This window comes from Pogona vitticeps, chromosome 1 (assembly GCF_051106095.1).
Source record: "Pogona vitticeps strain Pit_001003342236 chromosome 1, PviZW2.1, whole genome shotgun sequence".
NCBI classification, from domain to species: Eukaryota; Metazoa; Chordata; class Lepidosauria; order Squamata; family Agamidae; genus Pogona; species Pogona vitticeps.
In genome coordinates, this window is record NC_135783.1 from 43884492 (window position 1) to 43905750 (window position 21259).

At 41.9% G+C, this 21259-nt stretch overlaps 1 protein-coding gene across 2 annotated transcripts in view; it reads left to right on the top strand.

Moving 5' to 3' along the window:
- Nucleotides 1-9324: 9324 nt before the first annotated feature.
- Nucleotides 9325-21259, top strand: part of MOCS1 (molybdenum cofactor synthesis 1) — a 54430-nt gene continuing 42495 nt past the window's right edge. The window contains exon 1 of one of the 2 annotated variants that reach the window (XM_072991456.2): nucleotides 9325-9620. In XM_072991456.2, coding sequence (XP_072847557.2) covers nucleotides 9444-9620 — 177 coding nt within the window. In that variant the 5' untranslated portion in view covers nucleotides 9325-9443. The remainder of the gene's footprint in view (nucleotides 9621-21259) is intronic. The other variant, XM_072991460.2, reaches the window with a different exon arrangement.

The following is a 21259-nucleotide window of genomic DNA, read 5'->3' on the forward strand; positions in this document are numbered from 1 at the left end:
GTGGCAAGAATACACAGAGGAATTATACCAGAACGATTTGGATACCCCGGACAATCCAGATAATGTGGTTGCTGACCTTGAGCCAGACATCCTGGAGAGTGAAGTCGAGTGGGCCTTAGAAAGCTTGGCTAACAACAAGGCCAGTGGAGATGATGGCATTCCAGTTGAACTATTTAAAATCTTAAAAGATGACGCTGTTAAGGTGCTACATTAAATATGCCAGCAAGTTTGGAAAACTCAACAGTGGCCAGAGAGAATTAGTGCAGGGAAATCGCCCCCGAGGGAGACCACAGCTTCGATACAAGGATACCTGCAAGCGGGATCTGAAGGCCTTAGGAAAGAAGGCCTTGGAAAAGATCAGTCTACATCCCAATCCCAAAGAAGGGCAGTGCCAAAGAATGCTCCAACTACCATACAATTGCACTCATTTCCCCTGCTAGACGTGGGATAGGAAGCAACAGTTAGAACTGGATATGGAACAACTGATTGGTTCAAAATTGGGAAAGGAGTACGACAAGGCGGTATATTGTCCCCCTGCTTATTCAACTTATATGCAGAATATATCATGTGAAAGGTTGGACTGGAGGAATCCCAAGCCAGAATTAAGATTGCCGGAAGAAATATCAACAACCTCAAATATGCACTCTCCTCTTTCACCCTCATTACAAGGTTCCTTAATTCCTCCTCACTTTCTGCCACCAGCGTGGTATCATCTGCATATTTTGTCGGAGGGAGAATACTATGTCAGTGGTGGATCTATTAGCTCAAAATCCACACTGTGATTCTGGATAGACTCTCTCTGCAAGCACCTGGAGCCTCTTCAGCACAACACGGGCAAGCAGCTTCCCTACAACACTAAGAAGAGAGATGCCACGGTAGTTATTGCAGTTGCCCCTGTCTCCTTTGTTCTTGTACAATGTGACGATGTTTGCATCCTTCATGTCCTGTGGTACTCCACCTTCCCTCCAGCAGAGACAAAAGACTTCATACAGTTTGATGATGATGATCTCCTCACAGCATTTCAGCACTTCAACAGGGATGTTGTCCCTTCCAGGTGCCTTGCCGGAGGCGAGGGAATCCAAGGGCACTCTTATTTCTGCTAAGGTAGGTTCGCTGTCCAGCTCTTCCAAGACAGGCAGGCACTCAATGTTATTTGATGCTTCTTCAGTTACTACATTCTCTCTGGAATATAGCTCGGAGTAGTGCTGTACCCAGAGTTCCATCTGCTGCACTCAGTCCTGGATGATCACACCAGTAGCAGACTTCAAGGGAGCAGATTTCTTCTGCATTGGACCTAAGGCCTGATTGATACCGTCATACATTCCTTTGATGTTACCTGTGTCCGCTGCTATCTGCATCTGACAGCAGAGCCGAAGCCAATAATCATTGGAGCATCTCCTGGCAGCCTGTTGGACTTGGCTACGAGCAGCTCGAAGAGCTTGCAAGTTGTACTCGCTAGGACAGGCATTGTATGCTGCTAGAGCTCTTCTCTTATCCTCAATGGCTGGCATCAACTCCTCCAAATGGGCTTCGAACCAGTCGGCCATTTTTTTTTGTCTTCTTGCTAAAGGTGGACAAGGTGGTGTTGTACACAGCTTTCTTGAAATGTTCCCATCGTTCAGGTGCATTTACATTAGCCGGACCTGGAAGGGTTTCCTTAAATACTTGGGTAAATTCCTTCACTTTTCTTTGATTGTGAGTCTTGCTGATGTCAATACGTGGTCTTCCTTCCTTTTTGTGTAATACAATCTCTTTGTTCGCAGTTTTACTCTACTACAGCCCAGGGAGTGATCAGTATCGCAATCAGCACTCTGATAACTGTGTGTGATCGTAATACTAGGAACGCTAGAATGTCTAGTGAGGATCAAATCAAGCTGATGCCAATGCTTGGATCTTGGATGCCTCCAGGAAACTCTGTGTTGAAGCTTCGTATTAAAGAATGTGTTGCTGACACAAAGACCATAATAACAGCAAAACTCCAGCAAGCGTTGGCCATTTTCGTTCATCTTTCCAATGCCAAAACAGTCTAGACAAGTGGGCCAAGAATTGTGATCAGCACCAACTCTAGCATTAAAGTCTCCAAGAATGAACAGTGCCTCTCTTTCAGGGACTTTTTTGATAGTAGCTGCCAAATCATCATAGAATTTGTCTTTCACTTCTGTAGTGGATGACAGTGTTGGTGCATATGCACTAATGAGGGTTACTGGTCCTGCTGATGAGTGGAGCTGCAGAGACAGGATTCTTTCACTTCCTGCAGAAGGTGGAACAATGCAATAGAAGGGGAAGATATGCAGGCAGTGACAGATTTAATTTCTTGGGCTCCATGATCACTGCAGATGGAGACAGCAGCCACAAAATTAAAAGATGTGCTGTGCAAACTTAATAGGATTCTGGCTGTATTTGACCCTACTAATGCACTTAATGCAGTAGAGTGAACTTATTCAGTCACATACAATAGATTTACTCCACCTTAAAAAAAAAAAAGCTCTCAGGGCAGTTTCTATAATAAAAACAGGGCTATGGAAACATGCTAAAATGTGTTGTTAATATAAAACAGCTATTATATATGTTAATAGCTTTCCTACATCATTCAATTTATGCTGTTCTTTTGGCAGTTTAAAAAATAGAAGTAAAACCATGAGTTATGAAAGTGATTTAGACATAACAATGATCAGCGTTCAAGCAGCACACACGATGGTTAAAGCTGTGAAGATAAGTACTGCCCCAGTACCTCTTTTTTCATTCCTGCTGTGTGCTGCGTATTATAGTCATGGCAGGCCTTGTGGAAAGAACAGAAGGAAATGCAGTAGAAGGAGTGAATTTAGCACTGTAGCAGAAGCAGCTGGGTCCCATCTTACCTATTTAGAGATCAGCAATATCCTGGGCCTATTCAGTTATGCCTTAAGTTTCCTAAAGTTCTATGTTGTCCAAGAGATTGTAATAAATGACTTGTTAATTGAAATAATCAAAAACTTGATGTAAGCACTCACTGTTGGAGTTAAATAACATAGCGCTGATCTTGCTGTGTGTCATTGCTTTGCTCATGTGATAAACAACAGTCTTGAAGAAGGTTTTGACCGAAATTAGAGTAGGTCCATTGAATCAAGAGGGTTTTGGTGAATCAGCTCCCCTGTAAGTTCTGTTAATTCAGATGGGCCTATTTTAACTGCAGTGTACTATGCTAAAGTCAATTGCAGTTAATATAAGCCCATTTGAATCAATCAATCTTATGAAGGAGTTGACTCACTAATTCCCCATTGACTCAATGGCCTACTTTGTTTACTACATTACTACTTAATGACAGGGTTGGCAACTCCTATATGGTTGTCTTTCAAAACCGTTGCTGAATCATTGTTAACAGGTGTGTACATTGCAAGCAAAACACCAGAAACAAATTCAGTTTTGTGGCAGGTATTTTTGTCCCACCGTGCCATGCCAAATAATGACCACTGAGCTATTCAGTAGTTCTATATGGCATAAATTATGGAGCCGTGGTTTGATTTCAGAACTTTTTAGGGGTGGTGCATTTTCACCGATTTCCATGAAACATCATGTAATGCTGAAAGATTGCTACAGTAACTTACCCCCACATAAGACTGATGGTATCATCTGCAGGGATAATTTTTCAGATATTACCTATTTTCTACTTCTGTCCCAAGACTCCCATGGGTCCCACGTAATTAATTTCTTTAGTTAATTATTTCTTTAATAAATTAAATAATTCTTTAATTTCTTTAATTACTTAAAATCACTGCTGACAGGAAGAGGAAGATTTTAAGTACGAAAAATTGCCACCGCCAATAAGGAATTACCCTTCCTGTCCCATGGCTTTCCAATAACGCATTTTATGACCCAGGAGTCTCAGGAGCAATTGGGGAGAAATTGGAAATGTTCTTCTAGAAAACCAACCTGAGTGTTGATGCCTTCAATCACATGTGGCATAACTTTCACCACAGGATTTCATCCATATTGTGGTGGAAATCCTATATTTAAGGCTCTACATGCATACTGGAATTTATTCCATTTCCCCCCTAAATGGCCAGTTTGAGATTAGGGACAGAGTATCCTGGTAGGTTGAAGTCTTCTTAAAGTGGCTTTTGTGGGTGCATTTCCCTTTGTCTCTACCTTGGGAGCATGGGCCAGAGGAACAAGTGGGAAACCTGCAATGGAAATGGGACAATTGTGTCTCATCCAGAAAGAGTATTTTCAAAAGTGTATTTCACATCCTCATGTTAGGTCTCCAAGACAGGAATAGGATGTCAGATGAATACTTCAAATGCTCCATCAAACAACTGGTGCTCACCTGCGCTGTCATTGCATATTCTCATTCTCCTGTCTCCATCCTTTGCATTTGCAGGGTTTAGTGTGTGAGCAAGTGTAACCTAGTACAAGTAAAGGGGGAAATATCTCTTTGTCCCTCTGTCCAGCATGAACTCTGTGAGGATTTGTTTCGTTTAGTCATTTCCGACTCTTCGTGACCCCATGGACCAGAGCACACCAGGCCCTCCTATCTTCCACTGCCTCCTAGAGTTGTGTCAAATTCATTCTGGTAGCTTCGATGACACTGTCCAACCATCTCGTCCTCTGTCATCCACTTCTCCTCTTGCCTTCACACTTTCCCAACATCAGGGGCTTTTCCAGGGAGTTTTCTCTTCTCATGAGATGGCCAAAGTATTGGCGCCTCAGCTTCAGGATCTGTCCTTCCAGTGAGTACTCAGGCTTGATTTCCTTTAGAATTGATAGGTTTGTTCTCCTTGCAGTCCAGGGAACTCTCAAGAGTCTCCTCCAGCACCACAATTCAAAAGCATCAATTCTTCAACGGTCAGCTTTCTTTATGGTCCAGCTCTCACTTCCATACCTTACTACAGGAAAAACCATAGCTTTGACTATGCGGACTTTTGTTGGCAAAATGATGCCTCTGCTTTTTAAAATGCTGTCTAGGTTTGTCATCGCTTTCTTCCCAAGAAGCAGGTGTCTTTTAATTTTGTGGCTGCTGTCTCCATCTGCAGTGATCATGGAGCCCAAGAAAGTAAAATCTGCCACTGCCTCCATCTCTTCCCCTTCTATTTGCCAGGAGGTGATGGGACCAGTGGCCATGATATTAGCTGAGCATAGCCTAAGCCAGAAATTTCACAGCAGCACCTTTGCCCTAATGGACCAGTCACCAAGAACAACACATTGTAACACCCCTGATTAAGATTAAAAGTAAGCAAAAGCTAACCAGTGATTAAGACCTCAAAGCAGAAGTTCTGACTTGTTGGCATCCTTGGTGTGTGGCTGGATTATACTAACAGCTGATCCAAGAACAAAATCAATACCACTCACTCCAACCAGTGTTCTATTTTTATCTCCTTCCTTTCCTGCTTCAAACTACATATCAGCAGCACTCTGAAGCTGTTCAGTGCCATGTGAAAAACACATGATTAAAGGGAAATTTAGTGTGACAACCCTATGGCTAACAAAACACTGAAGAGCTCCTTCAAGAGCAAGGACACTTTGTGCTTCCGAATAACACACTTCTGTTTTTTTCAGCTGACTGATTGAAAAAAAAAAAGAAAATACAGCACCCTTTCCCTCTTCACAGCTGTAAAAAATAAAACATTTGAATGTCATTTATGTAAAATTCTTACATTTGACAAGGTGCTGTATTCATAGCATTAATTTATTGTGCTTTTATTTTTGCTGTTATGTCTCATTCTTCTCTACTTATGGCGACACCCCTGAATGAGCAATCTTCAAAATGTCCTGTTCTCAACTGCCCTGTTCATCTCTTACAAATTCAAGCCTGCGGGTAAATTTAGGGAGTCAATCAATCTCGTGTTTGGTCTTCCTGTTTTCCTGCTGCTTTCAACCTTTCTCCACATTATTGTCTTTTCCAGAGAATCCTGATTTCTCATGATGTTCCCAAAGTAGGGCAGCCTCAGTTTCAACATTTTTGCCTCCAGTTCAGGTTTGATTTGATCTAAGATCCACTTGTTCATCTTTCTGGCAGTCCAGGGTATCTATAAAGTTCTCCTCCAGCACTACATCTCAAAGGATTTTTTTTTCTTGTCCAGCTTTCACACCTATACAAACAAACTAAAAATTGCAAAGGAACTGTTAACTCATTATTTTTTTAAAGGTTCTCATTTTCTTGTTTTTAAGTATTGCAGAGTGTGAGCTCTGGAATTGCTCCAGTGAGGCTAAGTAGGAATAAGAAGGTATAAGACCCTTGTCCAGCAGGCAGGGGGAAAGCAGTCACAAAAGCAACAAAATCAGGAAGCGGGACAGGGGACAGATTGCATTTGTCTTCAGTGTGAAAGGGTTTGTCACTCTTGTATTAGCATTCTCAGCCACACTAGATGCTGTTCTAAGTCCTCCATCCAGAGCACGTTACCATATTTATTTATTTATTTATTTGATTTTTACCCCGCCCCTCTAGACCACGTCTACTCTTTCAAGACTGAAGGATGCCTAACTAAAAAGAATTTAGTCTAAATTGTTTTTACACAGAAGTGGACAATTTTTTTTCATTCTATATAACATTCACATTTTTTTTTCAAAAGCACATTTGTTCCCTACAGATGTTTTCTTGCATTGTTCCACACACAAACAAAATTGCACACATTTTGCAACCAAATTGCACACGTTCTCCAACCCAACCCTGATCCATGCCCAGATTGTACCTTTTTGTTCCAGAAGTTGATCTACAACTTTTGCAGTCAGGCTGGAGTGAATCTCCAACAGATGGAAAGTTGCTTTAAGGAAGAAGGCTCCAGGCAAAGCAACCCTTTCCAGTATGGTCAGATGTGTACCTTTCTTGCTGTCTGATTGCACCCTGAGTGTCTAGCTCTTAAAGAAGTGGAGATTCAAGGCAAATGGAGTCAGCGTTTTTAGCTCCTGGGTTTAGTTGGGTTGGAGTTTTCCTACAGTAATGTGAGTCTTTTGAAAAGAGTTTTCCTTCAATTTTAAATAACTTCCCTAATGTAAGGAAATTTTTTGCAAGTTTCCCCCCTTTCCCTAATATATCCTTATACACTATCCCTAACATATCTATTTTTGTATGCATTTTTTCTGGAGAATTGTGTTTAAATTCATAAACATACAAAAATCTTAAAAATAATTCTGTTCACACTCACATATTAAAGCAAGAAGTGTAAATTAGGGTTTGCTGCTTTATCATAAGAGCCAGATGAATTTCATCACACCTCTTTCACATTACTTGAGAGGACTGAAATGATAGTAGCAGCTCTTTCTGTGCTTTGCCCAGTGGCTGTTTTGATGCATTTCATACACTATAAAAAAGCCATGTGGTCCTTGTACAGTATCCAGAAACACCATGTCCAACATTATGCTCAGTGCCGAATTTGCAATTCAGACAATTATCCAGCTTGTTTTTACTGCTAGCAAAGGCAAGCACACTGTCTCCCCAGGCAGTCTTTCCCCCTGCGGATCTACAGGTAAAATGTACATTTCTCCTGCCCATTTGCCATTGGCAGCTTCATTGCGTTCTCTGCTAACTGGGTCTAGATCTGGTCCTGTCCTCTCTAGATCAACGTACAAGTAACCACTTTTAACAACCTATACTTTCCACAAAATAAATGCCACAAATCTATTACTACCTGAATTAAGGATCACTGAATAATCAGATGAAATGCTGCAACATAGCAAGCTGGGGCCAATATTTTTTTTAAAAAAAAAAGCTTTGAAGACCAGTTGTGCATTGTAAAAAAAACATTTGACAAAGGTCTGAAGTACAAGTAATCGTTGAACAGTTTTAAAATTCAATTCTTCAAAAAATAAACAAAAAACCCAGCTTTTGTGAATGTGGTATATTGTGCTTCTGTATCCACAATTCAAAATGCTACAGGAATGATACTTCTGCACAATATCTTGGCCACATTGGCAGCAGGAAAAAGGATGCCAAGTTTTACATAGCAAACTTGCCAGCATCCTGACAAAATTGCCTCCCCGGTTCTCTGGGCATTAGCCACTGAACAGTTAAGATTGAGCAAAGAGGTTTCTGTGTTTTTTACCACTAAGGAAAATGACAGAGATTGTACTTTTCCTCTTTTCATCCACCTTTTTATTATTTATGCAGTTTATTTCATTGTATGGGTATACTGTGTATATACTTACAATGACAATAAATTATATTATTATTTGGCATAAGTCTTCACGAACTACAGCCTTTTTGCAATGGTATATAGCCACACAATTGCCAAAAGGATGACAGTTTAAATGACAGCAATTAAAATGCAATTAATAGTTGTTAAAAATAATTTGAAGTCTCCTGTGTGGTTATGGACAACATGAGGGAATAGGATTCAGGAGACCCTGGTACAAACAAACCCGTTTGGTCATGTAAAATCACTGGGGGTTGCAGGATGTGTGGGGCAATGATAAAACAAGTCTTAAAAATCTCACTTTAGGGTCGCTGTGAGTCAGATGCAACTTGACATCATAGCATGAGATAGATATGTTCCAGAAGGCTTTTAATTGAAATAACATCAACTGTGGGTCCTGATGGCAATTTTAATTGTATTTTAATCATTTTATCTTTTATTGTATTTTAATTGAATTTTAATTCTTGTAAGCCGCCCAGAGACCTTTGGGTAGAGTGGGTGGTATATAAGTTAAATAAAATAAAATAAAATAATAAATAAATAAATAGACAGGTTCATTAGGAGGTGGTGAGATCATGGTAGTTATTGCTTATCACCAGGAATGGGCCTTTAGACTTTGAAAAACGAACAAAAACAAACTCAAGTGGGCAAACAAACCAGAGACTTTAAAGATAACGATAAATGATCTGAGGACATGCACAGGCGATTCCATGCTTAGACCACTTAAAACCACAAACATAAGCTAGCTTGCAAACCCATAATAGATCTTTATCAAGCTGGATACGACAAAACTGGGCGGGTGGAGGGCAGAAAAAACACAGAAATTCCAAAAGTCGTGGCTGATCACGGACGCCACACTGCTTAAAAGCAACGGCCAAAACGGGAGTTGCAAACCGGATCAGAGGTGGCAATTCTCCGATTTCACCTCTGAGGGCATACATGAGGGAAGGCCCCTCCCAATCTTGTTAGGACAAGAACTGCCAGTCATCTATAACGCCCCTTTCCCAGAAAACGCAAGTTAACTGTTAACCCAGTTCTCCCTTCCCAAGAGTCATACATTAACCCCGGGCTTCATCATCCCCCCCCCCTAAGCCAGCGCAAGGCGTCCGAGACAAGCAAACAGGTCAGCCTCAGATCTGGCGGGAGTGCTCTTGGCTGACTACAACTCCCGGCATGCCGAGCGGTGGGGCCTGCCGGTGCTGGAACTCTATTGGCTCCTGCTTCGCCGCCCTCTCGGTTCATGTTCCTCTGGAGAGTCCTGGTGGTGTTTGCTTGGCGGCCGAGGCGGTCGAAAGTGGCGGCGAGAAGCGGCCGGCGCGGCTCCCCTTCTCCGGTCTCATGGCAGCCGTGGGCTCCGCTATCACCGCGGCTTGGCGCGGGCGCCGGGGTTTGCTCCTGAGAGGGGCCTTCCGAGCCCCGCCTGGCAGGGGTTGTCGCTCCGGGGGGCCGGCGAGGCAGCAGCAGCAGCCGCTGTCGCAGCCCCAGCTGCCCGCGCTTGAAGTTCCCTCGGCGCAGGTGAGGCGAAGGGGGAAAGAAGGACCCCGGGGGGGTTCAGCGGTGGGCTCTCTAGGGCAGGCGGGCGGGCTAGGACTACCAAGGGAGCAAGTTTGCAGGACTTCGCGGGAGAGGGCAACCTCCCAGAGGTTCCTGAGATTTGCTTGGGAGTCAGCCGTGCCCAGGATCGGGCGGCAGACTGTCGTGCAAGCGAGCGTGTTTGGGACAGTTTAAGTGTGCAGGGCAACGGAGTGAACAGCTTCTGATCACGGAGGGTCATTGTGGGAGGTACCCTAGGATTCAAGTTTTATTCTTATTTACCGTGGCATAGCAGAATGCAGCATGGTTGGGTAGGACTTGGCAAAGACCATGCAAAATACTGTATGTATAAAATGCAAAATTCCAGGAAATTTAAAACAACACACCATAGGAATAGTGAGTAACTAGTGAAATAAATTCTGTATGAGCGGTTGCTAGAGCGACTAAACCTAAGGCCTGGATTTGAAATCATTTCACCATTGAATGGCAGTGCCCTCAAGATGGTGTAATTCTTTCAGGGAGCCAGGGAACCTTATAAGGGGGGGGGGGGCAACTCCATCGCTCTGTGATGTAAAATTTGTGGGATTTACCTACAGTCACAATTATGATTGAAGTGGATCTAGCAGATCTGGGAAGAGGTGGAAAAAATAGCCGTTTGATCTATCTGTATGAACCTAATTCTGGGCTAGATAATACTTTTATTGAATTACTCAAAAGTTTTACAAACAAGGCCAGCTTTCTAGTGCTCCAGAAGTATTAGTTAAGTGTCCTTATTCTTGTTCCACTCATGTATTTTGCACATAGTCAGGGGTGCTTTCTCCTTAATTCTGCCTGAGTAGCTAATCCTTCACATTTAGAGTAGATTTAGAGAATGGCCAGACTCAAGACTCTTCTTGGGTTAGCTGTCCTGGTTGAGAGTAGATGGAAAGATTAAAAAGAAGTATTCAAGGCAACCAGCTGCTTGTCATGTTATTGACAAAATAACCCTTTTTTTAGTCTGTTTCAGTATGTGGCATTTTAAAGACTTTATTTAAGTGTGAGCTTCTGTGGGTTGGAGTTCAGTTCCTTAAGTAGAACTCAGAGAAAATGGATTGTTCAAAAAGACTTCCTTAGATCCCACTGGCCATTCTAATGTTCTCTTCTTGGGCAAGGGGATAGAGCAGGCCATGGCTTCTCAGCTCCAGGGGTTCCTGCATGACACAGACAATCTTCTAGATCCATTTCAATCACTTGTGGGACACAGACTGCTTTGGTGGGACGACCTACACCGGGAACTGGTCAGGGGGGAATGTTTTCCTGTTGGTTCTGCTGGACCTCTCAGTGGCTTTCAGTGCCATCAGCCTTTGTATCTTTCTGGGCCATCTCTCTGGGATGGGACTTGGAAACACTGTGTTAGTGTTTCCTTGGGCAGAATTCAGAGAAAATAAATTGTAATCCACAGACACTCAAACTGAATCTGATCTCTTAGTTTTAAAGTCAGTTGAGATGCTGTCAGTATATACATATGGAAGATTTTCAAAAATGTTGGCTAGTTTCACTAAATGAAATTGGAGTGTGTTATAATTGTTTAGCTCACATTTCTGTGTGAGGATACAGATATTCAAGGCTGAGGTAGAGCTCTTTGTGTTTTGGGGACACTAAGGGCAGTTTATTACTTTTTCTAACTATGAGAAGTTCTAGGATAGATACTGCAGTTTGTCACAGTTGAAGTAAAGCAAGGAACAAAGCATAGCGATAGTTGTAATATATTGTAAGGTAACCTTTGTTCACACATACCAACATCTTGTTTTTCAACTTACATTTTGGCCTGGATCTTCTTTTTGAAGTGAAGCTTGTTGACAGGACTGCTGTTGCCCAGCTTCTAATCTTTCCAGAATTGTGCTATTGAAACATTAATTGCACAAGGAATAAAGCTATCGGGGATATATATTTCATCTATATAATATCATATTATAGAAATATAATATTTCTAGCCCACCTTTGTCCCTAAGAAGGACCCAAAGTGTCTTACATCATTAAAAGACAATATCTAAAGCTAAAAATAGTAAGTATACGAATAACAAAAGGAATCAAACAAAAATTGCACTACAAATGGTGACCAAAAGCAACACCAAAGATGTAGTCAAACCAGGAAGGTACATCAATCTATTTAAAAACTCAGTTCAGGCAGCCAGTCACTAAACGAAAGTTTGCTTGAAGAGAAAGGCATTTGCTTGTGAAGAATAGCCAGGATGGGACCAGCCTGGCATCCTGTAGGAGGGAGTTCCAAAGTCTGGGAACAACAGTAGAGAAGGCCCTCTCCTGTGTCACCATCAAACACACCTGTGAAGGTGGTGGGACCAAGAGAAAAGCCTCCCCTGATGATTTTAACACCTGAGCAAGCTCATAAAGGGAGGTGTGATCCTTGATATAGCTTGGAGCCAAGCAGTTTAAGGCTTTATAGGCTATATACCAGCACTTTGAATTGTGCCAGAAAATGGATCATCAGCCAGTGGAACTGCTATGATGGAATGTTATGTCATCACTGTGAACAGCCCCAGTTAGCAATTTGGCTGCTGCATTTTTGACCCACTCAAGTTTTTGGACACTTTCCAAAGGCAGCCACACATAGAATATGTTACAGTAATCCAGCCAGGATTTAACTAAGACATGTGTCACTGTGGCCAAATCAGACCTCTCTATGAATGGGTACAGCTGGCACATTAATTTTAATTGTACAAATGCACTCCTGGCCACTGGCCAAATCCGGGGCATTCAGGCTCAGAGACATATCTAGGAGCACCTCCAAGCTATGCACCTGTGTTTTCAGAGGGAGTGTAACTCCATCTAACACAGGCTGCATCCCTATTCCTTGATCTGCCTTTCAACTTCCTAGGAGTACCTGTCTTGTCTGCATTATATTTCATTTTATGCAGCCTCATAGCCGTCCTACTCAACCAAGCATGGGTCCCATATTATTCTGTGGCTGGGGAACACCGTAAGATATTTATCCCATAAGATTACCTTTATAATTTAGAAGTTGCAAGACACTGGAGGGCTTTTATTCTGGCCTGTTTCAATGCTCTACATTCAGGCATATCAGAGAGAAGATCTTCGTGTATCCCTTATGACCATTGTTTTTGCCCCTCCCAGTCTGGCATGGTGGAAACTGTGGAACATGGCCTGTTGTATAGCACATTTTATAAAAATTCACACAATCTACTTATTTCCCCAATAAATTTTGTATCTCTTTTCTTCTCTGTGATTCCTCAAGTGAAATTACAGCTAAAGTTGTAAAATTATGTGCAGTGGCTTGTACAATAAGAGAACAGATGACTCAGTTATTCCAGTAATCAGATTAGGAACTCACACTTAATTGTAATCTGAATTTTAGTCTGCTTTGTATCGATTGCAAATGCTATATGCTTTATTATTGTATAGCTAACATGCCTGAACAATGGCTGTAATAATAAAAAAGTTACAGTTTTTCTGTAAAAAAGAGATTTCCTTCTTTATAGCATATCTGACATATAAACAAGAATTGCAATCTTCCCTGCCATGTTTGCCCCCTTTGTATTGGTAATGTCAATGCAGACAAAGTGCAACATATACAGATAGAATTTTGCAGGCTTAATGTTGTCAGTCTACTGGTTTAAAACTAACCGCGTGAAAGTCTGGGAATGATCCTTACTGATATGCAGTGGGACTGATTGGTGGATATCCTCCCCACTGTAAACAAGTGCTACATACGTGGAGGAGGCCTCTCTAAAAGTCCTGTTCCAGTGACATTTGATCCCACACAAGTTGTGTCATATCAGTCATTCCAGATCAGTGTTTCAGCCTAATCCTCGTGCTGGAAAGAACTGCAGCCAGTGGGAGTCTGGGGTATATGACTAGATTTTCCAGTTGTTGCTGATTTCTGGGTACAGATTTATTTAAAATATTTTTAACCTGTCTTTTGCCTTAAAAAAAGACCCGAGGCAGCTTACAACAATTAAAAAATAGTATTTATACTAAAAGGATCAATGGATACAAAATATACCAAAAAAATATAAGCAACACCAAACCACATTGAATTCAGTAAGGTACCAGCAATCCATTTTAAAAACTCCAGTCTGCAGCCATTTGTTCAGGGAAAGCCTGCCTGAGAAGAAAGGTCTTCGCCTGCTTGTGGAAGGACAGTAAAGGTGCAGCCAGACTAGCCTCCTGTGGCAGGGAGTTTCAGAATCTGGGAGCAGCAACAGAGAAGGCCCTCTCTTGTTTCCCCTCCAAACGCACCCGTGGCCAACTATAAATATTATCACAAAGTACTGTAGCTAATGAAGGAATATGAGATGGCTGTATTTTCTGGTGTTCTGGGTGGGAATGGACACTTGCCTCACAGGGAGCTAATTATTTTTTTGGTAGGTGCAGTGTTACTTAGTACCCCATTGGAAATCCCCTGATGAGTCCGTAAGAAGACAACTTGGTAGAGAAGGGAAAACTGTGCTGTCTGAGAAATTAATATGTAATCTGAGACTAGCAAGCGGTGTAGAGAATTAGGATATTTTTTTGCTAATTTTAGTCTTGCTTTATTATATTTGCAACTTGCAGGTAATAACTCTTCAGCATAGCCTAAAGGTAAAGGTTCCCCTTGGCATTTTTAATCCAGTCATGTCCGACTCTAGGGGGCTGTGCTCATCCCATTTTCAAGCCGTAGAGCCAGTGCTTGTCCGAAGAGTTTCCGTTGTCACATGGCCAGCATGACTAGGGAATGCCTTTTTACCTTCCCACCGAGATGGTACCTATTTATCTATTCACATTTGCCTGCTTTCGAACTGCTAGGTTGGCAAGGAGCTGGGACAAAGCGATGGGAGCTCACTCTGTCGCATGGATCCAATCTTATGACTGCTGGTCTTCTGACCTTGCAGCACAGGCTTCTGCGGTTTAGCCCGCAGCGCCACCACGTCCCTTTTCAGCATATCCTAGCTGAGGAATTTTTCAAGTTCTGGAAAACTCCTTTTTGGCATCAGGCATAGTAAGAGTAGTTGGGATGCACATATTTAGCTGCTAATTCCCTGTTTGGAAATCATTTTGAATAAGCTTTTGTTCCATCCTCCCGCCATCCCTTAGTACTCCTCATGTAACTTGACTCATTATTCTTTTTCCTTATTCTTCTGTTCCATTACAGGTGTTTTATTTTTAATGGGGGGAAACTTTTTTAATGTAAGCATTAACTGCTGTATATTCTTTTTAAGGCAAGAGGTGTAAAATTTGTAAAATACTTTCTTGCAGCAAGTTGAAAGGCACAATGTTATATCTTCTTGCAACAAATTAAAGATACTGTGCTACCTTTTGCACAGAAAGTGGAGTCCCTTTTGCTTGTTCTAACAGTCTGACTTTCTGTAGTTACTGCTGGACACCATGCTGGAAACAAACAGCTCTAAACAACAACAGTTTAAATGTATATGAAACAAGAGGGGTTGTTTAATGTTCTTTACCTCTGTGCATCTACATACATATGTGCATGAACACATATACGTGCATGTACACATAAATACTGACTGGCTTCATAAATTCTTTGTTCTAGCAGAGGGCAGTAATACCTATAGCTTGATGCCCTCATGGGGACTAGTCTCTTCTTGACTTGTAGACCTTGAGCTGCTTTTAAATCAGTGTTGATTTGTAAAAATCCTTCTGCCTTTTTTATTTTGTAAGCCAATCTTTATTACCATATAGATATTTGGCCTTCAAAATCAATTAGTAGGCTACTGAATCAGTAGCCAAAGCCAAGCTCTAATTGCTCAAATGGAAAGAGAATATCTTGAACTGCTGAATGTGCTGTCATGAAAGTGACCCCTGAATTTGGACTTTGCTCCTTCGCCCTTGGACACAGAAAAGTTATGGACACAGAAAAGTTTTTGCTAATGTAATCTGGATCTCATCCAGAAAAAAAAAGATTTCCAGTGTAGTTCTCTAGCATGATCAGCAAAAAATCAAGTCTTTGCAAGTTAAAGACGGTAAGATTGTGCAAATAGGATGTGGCTTAATTTCAAATGTCTGCCGCATTGTTTGAAAAACAACAAAGTAAACTAACTGCAGTAAGCATGACAGTTGGTGTGAGTACAAAAGCTGCTCCTTTTGTTCACCTGTACTGGGGCTACCAGAATCAGAAGACAAGAGTTGCCGCCTTTCAGCATTTGCTATAAGATGTACAACCAGTTGCTTTTATTCACTCCTTGGGCAGCATTGTCAGTGGAATGGTAGTGGAACCATATCTAAAAAGGTAGTCTCATTGTACAGAGGGGCAATACAGAGATCCATTGTGCTGCCTTTCACTCTTCACATGGGGACCAGTTGGGGTTTCATAGATATGCTGCTCGTTGGCAAGTGAGTCTCACATGAGTTACTACGGACAAATGGGGTTTAAAAAGCTGCAAGCTTCTGGACACAATCCTGAGTTAGGAAAGTATTGAGATGAATAGAGACCACAAATTTTCAGTCTTGATAGTCAACTTGTATTTGGAGTTCGGAGACTGTCAGACAATACTGTATATTATATAGGCTTTCTCTCAGTAGGCATTTTCCTGGTTTTGCATAAATGTCTGTATATCATTGTTGCCTCAAAACTGTTTTAGAAGATCAGATTACAGCTAATCTATCTGAAAGGGGGGAAAAGGCTCCTGGGATAATTACAGTGCCAGAATGTGGGATAATTACAGTGCCAGAATGTGGAACCAGCAGATGTTCAGAGATAGAAGAGAATAATTTCTGTTTGTTTTTCATTGGTTTCTCTTGCATCCTTACCATTCTGATGATACGGTGTTTTCTTGACCTCTCGGTAAATCTGCAAAGCTAGGGCCTGGTGCTCTATATCTTTTCCCTACAATTGAGTATCTTGTTGATGACACAACAGATAAGTAAAATGTGATTTTTAAAAACACTTCTTATTGGAAGGCTTCATTGTCCAAGGTGGGGGAACACTTTATCGGAAAATGGTGACTTACCCTCTACCCCTACTTGTTCCACAAGCCACTGACAACTGTCACGAATTAAAACAGTATTGTTAAACAGGTTATGTGCTTAAACAGGTTAAGGTGTTGCTTAAGATGCCAGTATCACAAGTGTTCCTTGTAGTGGCAGAGGTGTGTCCACAAGTCTCCTCCAGAGTAAATTGACAAAAGGAAGGCAGGAATTTTTCTTCTTCCACTTTTTTCCATTATTCTTTTCTAATTGACATTCAGCTAGAGAACACTGAACATGCTCGGGCTTTGCAAGGCTGAGAGGTTTAGAGTTTGGTTCCTCCCCACACACTTTCTTTTGGGTCTTTTAATTTGTTTTGCTTTCATTAATATGCTAGAGTTCACCCAAGGGCACTGAAAGCCACATGATTGTTTTACACTGACCTCATTTGGCTCCAGTTCTGTTGATTCACAACCATTTGAGTTTGCTATTAATGAGTAAGAATTTAGATTTTTTTCAAAGTGGAACCTAGGTATTAAGATTACACTGATGAAGAGTGGAAAAACCAGTATGTTTGGAAGAGAAAGCACACAGAAAAACATAATAAACAGGTATATGGTGGGATCCCCCATATTTGTGGAGGATTGGTTCCAGCCCCCCCTGCAGATGCCAGAAACTATGGATACTGTAATAGTGAACCATATATGTAGCATGATCTCTGGCTCCCTCTAGTGAGCACTTCTGGAGATTATACCATGGATATGTATATTTCCAGATTTTTTCTTTTAATATTTTTAATGTTTTCGGACCATGATAAGTGAAACCGAGGATATTGGTCCTGCAGATACAGGGGTTCTACTGTAGTTTAGACTGCCTGTTTAGGGAAAAGTAAAATATATCTATAAACATTTGAGTCTTATTACTGCAAAGGTGAATAAAAGCAAAGGTGAATAACATTCAGGTTTGAATGGCTTTAAAATTGTAGCAGTTATCTGAATGATGATGCAACAGATTTTCTCATTTTTATTAAGAAAATTGTTTTAACAGATCCTTATGAGTCATTTTGGATTTGTTTCAGTCATTAAATATCAACAGATTTCATTTTGAGTTACAATTACAATTGTAGATTGCAAAAGCTTAATTATCTGGGAGTGTTAACATTTATAAAAATGTAATTATGTGCCTAGATGATACATATGTTTCTCAATACTTTGTTGCAGTTTCACTTTGAAGAATGTATATGGATCTTAAAATGATGTGTGAAGCTGTTTCTAATCTTTTAGAGAATTCTTCAGTTTTTTAGTTGGGTTTTCCAATGTTTTGTGTTTATGCATCAGAATCATGTTCATTAATTTATATATTTATGGATGAGTGAGAATCCTTTAAACAGGCCATTTTATTCAATTATTCATTTACTCATTGCCCTTATAGTTCACTTTTTATCCTACAAGCTTAGGGTTCTTCTCCTCCCTAGTTTATCATCACAATGTGGTAGGTCAGGCTGAGAGAGTATGGCTTGCCCCATAGCCACTCAGTGAATTTTTGGTTTTGTTGACTTGAACTCAGCTATTTCAAAGCCACATCTTATGCTCTAACTACTATACACTCCCCAATTAATTACAAAGCTTGCTTTTTAAAACTCCCTAGAACAAAATCCTATTGCTTAGTGTAGTAAATGGCAGTAGAGTAGGCTCATTGAGTCAACTCCTTCATAAGTTCAGTTGCTTCAAATTGGCCTACTTTACTATCCTAAAAACATCAACATAAAAAAAAACAACTAAGATCATAGCCACTGGTCCCACCACCTCCTAGCAAATAGAAGGGGAAGATATGGAGGCAGTGACTGATTTTACTTTCTTGGGCTCCATGATCACTGCAGATGGAGACAGCAGCCACGAAATTAAAAGATGCCTGCTTCTTGGGAGGAAAGTGATGACAAACCTAGACAGCATCTTGCCGACAAAGGTCCACTTAGTCAAAGCTATGGTTTTCCCAGTAGCAATGTGTGGAAGTGAGAAGGCTGACCGCCAAAGAATTGATGCTTTTGAACTGTGGTGCTGGAGGAGACTCTTGAGAGTCCCCTGGACTGCAAAGAGAACAAACCCATCCATTTTGAAGGAAATCAACCCTGAGTGCTCACTGGAAGGACAGATCCTGAAGCTGAGGCTCCAATACTTTGGCCATTTCAAGAGAAGAGAAGACTCCCTGGAAAAGACCCTGTTGTTAGGAAAGTGTGAAAGCAGGAGGAGAAGGGGACGAGAGAGGACAAGATGGTTGGACAGTGTCATCGAAGCGACCAACATGATTTCGACCCAACTCCGGGAGGCAGTGGAATACAGGAGGGCCTGGCATGGTCTGGTCCATGGGGTCACAAAGAGTCGGACATGACTTAACAACTAAATAACAACAACTGTCCTAAAGCTTCTAAGCATAGTCAACTAAACCGGAGTAGGGCCATTTGAACCAGTGGAATTTATGGACAAGTCAACTGCTCTGTAAATTCCATTCCAAATCCCCTATTCTAGCACAGTTTACTGTGCTAAACAACAAGATTTTGGCCATTGCATCTATCATACAGTCTAATTAAACATCTTAGAAATAACTTCCTTTCCTCATGGGCCTTACTGAGAAACAGAGTTGACACTTTTTTGGAGCTATTACTTTCTGTAAAAATAGAAATTTACATGTGGAATATTCCTAGCTGACACAAAATATAGTCATTGCATCACATCTCATATGTCTTTGTATATAGGTAGAAAACAGGTCTTGGTTCTAGTACTTAATTTGTATAGATTTGTGATAGACAGTCTTTATACGCAGTCATTTATGTCCATGACAACTATCTTAACTGGAATGTCTGAATTTACTTTACTTTTATTGGATTTTTACCCCGCCCCCTAGACAAAGTCTACTCGTGGTGGCTTACATACATAAAACATAGCAAAACAACATCCTAAAAACATTTAAAACATCATTTTTTTAACTATTATATAAATTCTTGCCAAGATGGAATGATTAAAAGAAAAAGTAAAGGTCAGTTTAATTGACTGGAGGGAAGGCCTGCCTGAAAAGCCATGTTTTTGAATGGCTTTTAAAAACACCCAGTGAGGGTGCCAGACGAATTTCTGTTGGGAGGCGGTTCCAGAGGCGAGTCGCCACTGCTGAGAAGGCCTGGTTTCTTGTTCTTTCTTTCTGGGCCTCTCTTGGTGTTAGGTCTCTCAGCCGTCCCTGCTGGCTATGTCGGGTGATTCGGGTAGAACTAGGTGGGAGAAGATGCTCTGTCAGATAGCGAGGTCCCAAACAGTTTAGGGCTTTATACGTCATCATTAGTACTTTGAAGTACTTTGCGGAAACGAATGGGCAGCCAATGCAGAGCAGCCAGGGGAGATATGCTGATATTTCCTCACCCCACTAAGGAGCCTAGCTGCCGCATTCTGAACTATTTGAACTTTCCTCATCAACCTCAAAGGCAGCCCCACGTAGAGTGGTGAGGGCTCCCCCATCAAGATGCGGTCGCAGCTGGGCAATCCGCCATAGATGGAAGTACGCGGAGTGGGCCACGGACGCCACCTGGGTTTCCATGGTAAGCACCGAGTCCAGATGTATCCCCAAGCTGCGAACTTCACTCTTTGTGGCAAGGGTCATCCCTCCAAAGGAGAGGGAATCACCTAAACCGCTGATGGAGGAACCACCCACCCTCAAGACCTCCGTCGTGTCCGGGTTCAGCCTCAACCCATTCAGCTGCATCCATTGCAGTACAGTCTCCAGGCAGTGCTGGATGGACAGAACGGCATCCACTGAAATAGGTGAAAAGGAGATGTAAAGCTGCGTGTCATCAGCGTACTGGTGGCACGAAGCCCCACACCCCCTGATGACCCCTCCCAGCGGGCCTCATATAGATATTAAACAGCATTGAGGAGATGATCGACCCCTGCGGAACCCCACAATTGAGGCTCCACGGGGCCGAAACACTCTCCCCAAGCTGCACTCTCTGGGGACGGTCCTCCAAGAAGGATCGGAACCAGGCAAGCACCAGGCCACCAATTCCCAACTCGGAGAGCCTCCTCAGGAGGATACTGTGGTTGATGGTATCGAAGGCGGCTGAGATATCGAGGAGGACCAACAAGGACACATTGCCCCCGTCAGCCTCCCTCAGCAGGTCATCCAGCAGTGCAGTCAGTGGCGTCTCTGTGCCGTAGCGCGGCCTGAAGCCCGACTGAAATGGATCCAGGGCATTGGTTTCGTCCAAAAGCGTCTGAAGTTGGTCTGCCACCACGCTCTCCACCACTTTGCTCAAGAAAGAAACATTGGTGGCGGGCCTATAATTTCCAATATCATCCTCCGCCAAATTTGGTTTCTTCCTAATGGGCCTAATGGAGAGACCCATTAATTATTATTTATTATTTATTTAATTTATATGCCGCCCACTCTACCCAAAGGTCCCTGGGCGGCTCACAACAATTAAAATTCAATGCAATAAAATAAAATAATTAAAATACAGTTAAAATACAATTAAAATACAATTAAAAATACAATTAAAATTGCCATCATTAAGACCCACAGTTATTGTTATTTCAATTAAAAGCCTTCTGGAACAGGAAGGTTTTGACCTGGCGTCGAAATATCATCAGTGTCGGCGCCAGGCGAATTTCAGTTGGGAGGGCGTTCCATAGTCTGGGGGCAGCTGCCGAGAAGGCCCT